The sequence below is a fragment of the Myxine glutinosa genome, chromosome 2, assembly GCF_964187855.1.
Source record: "Myxine glutinosa chromosome 2, kmMyxGlut1.1, whole genome shotgun sequence".
Taxonomy (NCBI): domain Eukaryota; kingdom Metazoa; phylum Chordata; class Myxini; order Myxiniformes; family Myxinidae; genus Myxine; species Myxine glutinosa.
The window spans coordinates 106,202,473-106,212,199 of record NC_136262.1 but is presented as its reverse complement, the minus strand read 5'-3'; the positions used below and the strand labels follow the sequence as shown (position 1 = coordinate 106,212,199).

At 43.5% G+C, this 9,727-nt stretch overlaps 1 protein-coding gene across 1 annotated transcript in view; it reads right to left on the bottom strand.

Moving 5' to 3' along the window:
- Positions 1–4,151: 4,151 nt before the first annotated feature.
- The window catches only part of R3HDM4 (R3H domain containing 4), a 35,560-nt gene continuing 29,984 nt past the window's right edge, over positions 4,152–9,727 (bottom strand). Inside the window, exons 6-8 of the mRNA XM_068107550.2 lie at positions 6,639–6,724; positions 6,200–6,255; positions 4,152–5,955 (exon numbers count right to left, since the gene is read on the bottom strand). Coding sequence (XP_067963651.2) covers positions 5,852–5,955; positions 6,200–6,255; positions 6,639–6,724 — 246 coding nt within the window. The 3' untranslated portion in view covers positions 4,152–5,851. The remainder of the gene's footprint in view (positions 5,956–6,199; positions 6,256–6,638; positions 6,725–9,727) is intronic.

Sequence of the window (9,727 nt, the reverse complement as noted above, 5' to 3'; positions counted from 1 at the left end):
TCAGATCACAGCTATGCAAAGCATGCTGGGTTTATTCAAAGAAGGCAGTGAAGATATGCCATCTTTTGCTGTGGGACGGTGTAATGAAGCTTATACAAACAACAACAACATGCATTTTAAAGGCCATTTTTCCTACTAGAGCGGGGGTTAGCCTTAATGAAGCTTATGGTGAACAAAAATGTCAAAGCGGAAATTACATATTCGCTGTACCCCGAAACATTAGCACCACTCGCACTAATGCATGGGGTACCACTACATATTTAAAATATGGAGGTAAATTAGTGGTTGACAAACATGCTCACCTGCAACAAGGTGTTGTGGCTCCCACATCCATGATCACTGGTAAACTGTTGATTTGGGGTAATCACTACATCATTGTGTGATTTTGCAGCAGAGCTGGATCAGCTGTGTTGGTACATGTGGAAACCATTCCCACTTGAAATTAAATTAGGTTCCGGAGGGTCTTCCAAAAGCAGTTTGATCAGAAAACAGTTGAGGTAAGAATTGCTCAACCATCCTCCCTATAGAATGAAGAACTAACCTCAATGGTTAAGGCTAATGTCTATCTGTGTCAGCAGACAGGTAGAACACGACAGCATCAACAGGACATTGATCAAGGTATGCCAACTGCCATGGAAATCACAGAGAATATGACATTTCACACGTTAACCCTTCGTCTGAGCAAAAAATCTCTGATGAAGGGTTGACACCCAATCAGCGTCTTGTATATTTAATCCACCCTCACCCCTACTGTCAATTTGTCACCAAATGATCTCCATTTCTTTGGGCTACACAAAGACCATCTGCGCACAAGGACACAACACAAGGAAACTAGACGTAGGAGGAGGCCATTCGGCCCATCATGCCCGTGCCACACCACGCATGCACATCAGAGTTTCAGTGACGAGGATATGAAAGTAGATGTCCTAACATGTGTTTACCGGTCTTAAAGATCCCTATTGTGAAGAAGTTCCGTTTGGGCCAAATGGATGTATGTAGTACAGACTAACTAACATAAAAGGGTCATTACACCTTGCGGGGGTGAAGGGTGAGGGATAGGAGGGACGGTTGAGCACAAACCTACCATTTTTACATCGAGATCTAAAAAGGCCCTTTGGATAGTGATAACTTCCATTTTTCTTAAACTATTCCATCGATTTAAAAAGTACCTGCATTATCCTACCTTGATCTTTTATCGCATAACAACAACAACAGGCATTTTAAGGCCATTTTCCCTGCTAGAGCGGGGGTTAGCCTTGCGGTCCCCATGACAATCTTCTCCATTTTGCCCTATTTTTTGCATCTCCCCTTGTTAACCCCCTTGCCTGCATTTCTTCTTCCACCATCTTCAGCCAAGTCTTTCTCGGTCTTCCCCGCCCTCTACTTCCTTCGACATTCATTTCCATCACTCTTCTCAACCAGTCACTTTCATCCTTCCTCAACACATGACCAAACCATCTCAACCTGTTCCTCTTCACAGCATCAATCACAGGTTCTATTCCCATCATCTTTCGCAATTCATCATTCGTCTTCCTCTCTCTCAACGATACTCCGCACATCCACCGAACCATTCGCCTTTCCAGCCTTCGTTGCTGCTCTACGTTCATTACCCATCTCTCGCTCCCATAAATCATAACACTTCTCACAAATGCAGCATACACCTTTCCCTTCAGCTTCAATGACACTCCCCTCCTCATCAGCATGCCACTCAGTTCCCGAAACTTCTTCCATGCACATCTCACTCTGGCAACCGTTGCTGAGTCTGATCCACCTTCTCCATTCAGAATGTCTCCGAGGTAGCAAAATGTTTTCACACTTTCCAGCTTCACGCCGTCTCCAAGATCCAACTCAACATTTCCTCCATCTGCAGCTCCCTCTGTGCACACCTTACACTTGAATGTAGCTGCCACACTGGTTAATGACCCTCTCAGACCACTACATTTTTGATGAACCCACTCAGCGCACATTGTACATTGAATGGAGTTCACTCTGACACCCTTCCTGCACACAGCACACGGCCACTTCCCAGTTATTTCCACCTCACCACATGCTTTACCACTTGCCATCACCTTCGTCTTTCCGATATTCACCTGTAGACCTTTTGTCTCCATACATTCCTTTCACTTGTTCATCTTCTCCTTCAGTCCATCCATACTTTCCACAATCAACACCAGAACATCTGCATACAACAACTCCCACGGTAAACCCTCCTTTACGTTCTGAGCCAGCACCTCCATCACAGCTACAAATAGTAGTGGACTTAGTACCGACCCCTGATGCACTCCCACGTTCACCTCAAACTCACCATTGTTCCCGTCCTTCGTCCTTACAGCTGTGCGCGCTCTTTCGTACATTGCCATCACTACTCTGATCAACCATTCTTCCATGGTTGATCAACAATTCCTCATTATCACATACTGATTCAAAAAATATTTCTACCAATTAAAACGATATTACCGATATCAACAGTGCACCAGGTCTCCATTTTTGTAGATGCATTTCTCCCAATCAGCACGATGACATCCACATGGTTGAGTAACATGGTATCACAAATCAAGGTAAGTCCTTCTTCCACGAATCAATGCAGCCGCTTAGTCCTGTTATGAAAAAGCTTCAAGCCTTAACCATTTTAAAACTTTAAAATTTACATTCATCTAAGGGATTCTAAGGCTTGTACATTGATTGCATAGATGAGTAATACATCGGTGAACCTCTACATGAATTACAAGGACATGAGTAAACAATGGACAAACACATAGTACTTGGGATTTGAACCTTGGGTTGGCCACATCACGACCCAGGGGGTTCAGAAGGAAACACCAACCGGGCCAACCAATCTACTATCTCTAAATAAATGAAATATCTTGTTTTGCTCGAGGCACCATCCTGCTCACAAGGAGATGATAGTCTGGGTCCCGTGCCTTTTGGGTGGTATGAGGAATAGATCTGCGTAATATGAAAGCTAAATCTTGAACGGTTTTTAAAATATTGTGCACACAAGTTACCGAGATGGTTGCCATGGCAACACAATTCAGCCAATCACAGCCATGATCTAATCAGGGTGAGATAATTTAATGAGGAATAGATATCTGCAATATTAAAGCTAAATGTACAACGGTTTTTGAAATATCGCGTATGCAAAAGTACATGGACGGATGTGATCGGTCAGTCGGTCGGAGCTCATTTTAACATCCCCATCTACGGGGAGGGGCGGACAAAAATGGATCCCGGGAAAAGTAACACCAGCTGCGAAGTTAAATACCTTCCCATGCATAAATGGAAAAACGAAAACCTTTCCACACATTATACACTTTATGATTCAAGACACTGCAATACAATGCAGTTTTCGCTCTTTCACGAGCCTCGATCTTGTATACAAAAAAAAAAAAAAAAAAAAAAAACTGCATTGTACAAATTAACACCTGGTTCAAAATGGGTAAAAAAAATAGGGCAAGTAAGAGGCACCATGCTGGTGAACCATTGTCACACACAAGGAAGTGTTTTTCTTTGATTGAACAGGCATGGATCCACCACTGGGGCTTTACCTCCCACAAGGTTTGTTTTTTTTGTAAAATTACTTTGTCAGCCTTTCCCCCACTACCAGCGCACCTCCTTTTTCAAGAAAAGTGAAAAATTCCATGCATCCAATGTTTCCATTTGCAGCATTGCTGTTTGAGACCAAACTGTTTGACAACAAATAAATAAAACCTCAAGCAAATACAAACAAAATATACAAGAACTTTCTATCAAAATTCTACTTTATATTTAACATGCAGGTTAAGATTGCAAATCCTGATTTAAAAAAAATCGTTTTAAATGACAATAAATAAAGAGCCTAATAGGAGTGGAGCTTGCTCGTTTCGCTTTGTTCATTTGCCAAGAACTACATGGTACGGGCGGAACTGCGTCACGGTAAACACGCATGTTTGTGAACCCATTTTTATTAGTTACCATCGACAATCGGTCGAGCAATACTTCACGGTTATGGTGCCATGGTACATCGGTTGGTAAGAGACGATTGTTGCAAATGAGTTACATCATCCATGGAAGATGCTACAAGACTGGTTATTACACTTTTGAGGAGATGAGATAGGAACTTCTCTTTGTTGACTTCTTCAGTGAACAGAATGTTCAAAAAACAAAAACAAAAAAACCGTTTATGCATTTTATTTGAGCCAAAAATGTTACTTTATCATGAAATTTGTCATTGCATCATTTTTCTGGGGGAACGGCTGTGCCGCATGTTACCAGTAAGCTGGTACTCGTTCTGCCGACATTGGAAGGACTAGGGCGTGCCCGTACGTGGGTGCAAAAAAACATGCGTGCAAACAACAACAAAAAAAAACTTTGAAACCACGTGGCAGTAACGACCACAGAACCCCCCCCCCTCTATTTACATGAAATGGTTTGGTCCATTCGCAAAGCCAAAGTGAACGGCTTGCGAGTACGGTAGAACCCCCCCCCCTCTATTTACATGAAATGGTTTGGTCCATTCGCAAAGCCAAAGCGAACGGCTTGCGAGTACGGTGACCATACCTTGGGAACCACTTGTCCGATTAATTTCAAACCTTGAAAAGGCACATCCTCGGGTCCCCAGCAATATACCTGGCAAGTTTCAAGTATATCGGACCCGTGGTTGTCGAGAAACAGCGGTCACAGACAAACACACACACACACACACAGACACACACACATACACACAGAGATTACTGGAATTATAGATAGATGACAGGCTGAGTCAACCCACCTGGTGTTAATTCAACGGCACGGCAGGGACTCAAACTCAGGATCCTAAGATCTCAAGTCGGCCACCTTACCCGTTGAGCCAACACCAGGACCTTCCTTGCTTGTCGCTCGGCATTTCAAAGGATAGGGCAACGCTGGGAAGGCAATGGCAAACCACCCTTGCCAAGAAACTGCTTCGGCAGCACCGACGCTCTGTAAAGAGTCCGAAACATCAATACAACAGTGTCAGAAGTGCCCATCCTTTATTATAAATAAATGTTGTGTGGGTATTATTTTCTCGAGGTTCACGCCATGCATTGGAATGTATCGAGGTTCACGCCTCCCCATTAAGCTAACAGCACATTTTTCTCCCAGCACCACCACCATCAATTTTTTTTTTTTTTTTTTAAGGATCCTGCTCATAAATGCAAGGTAAACCAAGACAGCCGGGCAAGTGCTATTCGCTCACGAAACGTTAAACAATTCTGCAATCCTAAGTATGCTATTTTATAGCTAAAATGGCTCAAACATAACTTTTCATTAAAAAAAAAAATCCTTTATAGGAGCAATAAAAATAAAATAAAGGGATCTTTCCCTTGCATATATACAAAGGTTTTTCTGGACTCTGGTAATGGAGTCAATACGGGCAGGATGCACAGGGTGGACATTCCGCAGCGTAGTCCCCCATGCCCTTCCTATACGGGAAACAAGGATGATTTAAAATAAGGAAACTATGAAAGAAACGACATACAGGGCTTTTCTTTTCTTAACACTCTCACTCTGGCCTAAAATTGTTAAAATTTCTCTATTCCGACAATGATCGAGCACAAACAATTTGCTACCAGAACCAAAACGTTGATTAGTAGAAGTAAATCGGTGAGTACGTAAATGCATAAAACACAACTGTCATAATTCCTTAGCACCATATTAAAGTGGTATGAAAACAGCAAAATTACTCATGACATGGAGACGGAGACCAGAGCAATAGTCGACGAAAATCACGGGCAGACAAATGCAAACTCTGTAGATCTACTGCTAGGAGGATCTGTGCAAATCTAAACAATGCGGCACACTTATGGCCAGACAGGAGACAAATGGCGAACGAGAGGGGAACCCGGCTTCCACCCTAGCATAGGTTCTCTAGGAATGAGTGCAGGGCGACGCAGGGCGGCTGGAAAACGTCGCGGCGATTCTTCACGCGCGTCTCTCGCTTTCCAGAAAGGGTGCGGCCTGGGAGGGAGAGGCAGGAAGGGGAAGCAGCTGAGCAAAGGAAGCAAGGGATGAGGAGCTACATGGTCTCGGGTAGAGAGTGAAATGCAAAAACGTTCATGGGCATAGTAGAACTGGTTAAAGAGTGAGCATATTCAACTTCCATTAGTGTTGGAGATTCAATAAACTATCAACTTGTCTAGCTCTTTGCTTAGTGATTGTAAAGCTTGTACTCAAGATTTAGGACAAGGTTGCGGAACCTTACTGGATGAGGCCAGGTCAAGATACTGGCACAGTGCGTGAAGCAGCAGCCGGTCAAAACTGAGGAAGAGAAAAACATTTTCAGCATTTGGTGTGTTTTGAACTTGAAAATGAAAACACTAGACTTTCACACCAATATTACTCAGGTGGGCAGGAAGAGGAGGATGAGGGTGTGGGAGGAATGCTCACTGTAAGGAATGGGAAAAGGACAAACTAGAATTGCTCGCAGCTGCACAAACCATTTCACTTCAGGCATAGACAACAGAATTATCCAATCACCATCTCTAGTGGGCCGGCTAACCACCGCTCTAGTGGTGAAAAATGGCCTTAAAACGATCATTCATTCATTCATTCACCATGTGGTTTAGTCTGTTGACAACACAAGCATCGAATAATGCAGCTAATGACACAACACAGACACGGAGGCACGCACATACATGTACCTGCTTTCCAGCATGGCCAAGTAAATGGCGGCAGGAAATTCAGAGAAGAAGCTTCGCACGTTGTCTTCTAGATTCTCCAACGTTCCCTGAAAGAGTGGGAGAGCATCTTGGAAATGCACCTTTCCTCATTTTCCCCACAGTTCCATACCTATAATTGCTATGCCTTCCCAAGTTATTTTCTTGCATCCTGTGGTTAAAATTTGTTGTTTACAAGGCCCTCATTTTAAACCTATACGACCTTCTCACTGCTACAGTCTATATATAAGTTCAAAGCATGTGTATATATATATATATAGTTGCGGATTTGAGAATCTTGTTGTAATATCACCCTGTGTAAGTGTAATGATTCCTTGTAAATACCTCCGTAGTGTAAAGGTCAAAGGTCGTCCTCTTAGTCCATATACATGCATGTAGGCCACCATATACCCTTCTAAATAGTTATTTCCTTATTATGTGTATTAGTTTAGGGCTGTGTTTCCCATTAGTTGACTCTGCATTGCATCGAATTGAAATAAGTTAGAATCCCCTTTCAATTGCATTGCCTGCATTACCAACTGTATTCGCCGCCATTGCCATGTGGTCAAGCCTCGGAGAAGAAAGGCGTGTCTCCATCTCGTCATAAGAAGGAGGAGTGAACCAGCCCCGATCAACCAACCAAGGATGAGGGGTTTGGCTTGAGAGGGCGGAGAGAGAACGATCGGGCAGTTTCGCGAACGTTCCAGGGTGTGGCGCTATATAACCCATCACGCGCCGCCCCCACCGGGAGATGCGTCAAAGAGGAGAGTTGAGTGAGCAGCAGCAAATGAGTGAGCATTCCACCGGAGTCCACCGCAACTTTGAACCAACCGGAGCTGAACCAACCGCAGTTTTGACCACCGCAGCTTTTTTTCTTTTTTTTTGTATACTGAATCGTATACTTTGAGCGTATTTGTATATACTTTGTAATCGTATACAAAGTCGCTTTGAGCGTCGACAGCGGTTTAGGCCACGGCTACAAAGCGACGCCGCCGTGCGAACACGCCTGAGGAAGGGCGGCGGCTGCTCACTCCCGGCCCGACCATTCTCCTGCTCCAGCTGAACCTTCCTCCCCTTCCAGCCATTCGTTCCTGCCTTCATTCCCCATTCGTGTAAGTCTGATTGTCGTCTGTTTTGTGTGTCTTGTCCTGGGGTATAAGTAAGTTTGTATAGGTAAGCTAGTGTTGCACTGTGTCTTCTTCTTCTGTAAATTCTTTTCGTTTCTTTCCTCCTCCTTGGTTTTTTTGGTCTTGTAAATATTAGTAATAAATTATATTTGTTCTTCCTACCTTGCCTTCTTTCCTTTACATCCGTTTCGTTTTAGTGATTTCCCCATTGAATACCTGTGGCACGATTTGGCCAACGAATAGGATCGGGTTAGTTTCTGTTAACGGTTCGAGCCGCGGCTGCTAATCCGCTCGGCAATTAACATCTTGTCCGCGGTCTCGGACGAGGTTGCTCACCTGCCTCCCTGGAGGGAGCTGGGCAGCTTCAGGAGCGGAGACGGCCAGTGAAAATAGAAGGGGGACTAACCCCCCCCCCCCCCCTAAGGGGAGTGCCGTACTCCGTTTCCGCAACAATATATATATATATATATATATATATATATATATATATATATATATATATATATATATATATATATATATATATATATATATATATATATATATATATATATATATATATATACATATATACATATATACATCTCTTTGGGTGGTCCAAAAAAAATACATTGAAATACATTGCTCCACAGGCCTGCCATTGTTCCATTTGGATAACTGATAACACATCTAAAAATTTGGCTCAATTAAACAATATTTAGGGGTCGCTTAATTTTTTTTTTTTTCGTGCCTGCATCCTTTTCTATGTTATCCAGAACCAATAGTAAGAAACCAAGCCAAATCATGTAATACATTTAATCCAGAACTGGAAACATCATTGCCCAAACCTAATATCGTAGAAAACAAACAAAATCATGTCATAAAACTCCAACATTTTTCAATTTCAGGACATAATTTTGTACATATATGTATGTGTATGTATATATATTGTTGCGGCCCCGGGTTTTGGGTATACTAAGAGGGCGGATGGGGGTGGGTGTGGGGGAGGGGGATAGCCTTGGTTCCCCTCAAACTTAATGGGCCTGAGGCCACCGCACACGAATAACCTGGTGACACAGCAGGTTGTTAATCAACCGCGGATGCCAACCAATTCATCACGTGCTTCAGTGTCCGCCGTCTAGTACCGTTTAACTGAATGTCACGTTACCTCCTGCCCGGGACACGTGCCCTCGGCTATGCATGAATCTTATCTTACTTGGATCTTTAATGAGGGTTCTTTTACCGCTTCGCCGAACTTTACCACTTGGCACATGCCGGACTAATGAGCCAATTAGTTGGGGAATGATAATCTCCCTCGCTAAACTAAGTGCGAACAGTGCTGGATCAATGGAGGAAAAGACGGGCACGGACAGATTGGAAAGGAACGTTAACGAGGGATTTTTTAGAATTATTTACAAGGCACAGTTGGGATCATGCAAAATGGGGGGAGGGAACTCAAGAGCTTTTTAAAATGTTCGTGTGAGGGGAAGGTGCACGCAAAGGTAACGATGGGGGAATGCAAATCAAAATGTACAAACAATTGCCCTAATGAAGAGTGCAGCAATATTTACAAGCAGGAAAGAAAATGGACGAGAGCAAAACCTTATCTATCACTATTATGCAATACAGGGCGCCCATCAGACATTCATGGGAAAGCAAGACAAGATTAGAAAGACAGACAGTGCGAGGATCACGACCTCCTGCTTACCTGGTGAAAGCAGTCATGCTTTCCCGACCCAACGGAGGGGTAAAGGTGGGAGGAATTTTTATGTGGTATCTAATGGCGTAGTGCATGTAAGCATGTCTAGGTGCAGGAGAGAAACTGCGAAAATGCGTTAACAGCCAGTGGCTGCTCCAGAAGTGTGAAGGACGTCGGCAAGGCAGCAATGGGGCCTCTATGATCGGATGGTTACCGAGGCCCAGTAGAACTCTGTTGTAATGTCTTCTCTTCATGGAGGTGAGTGGAGC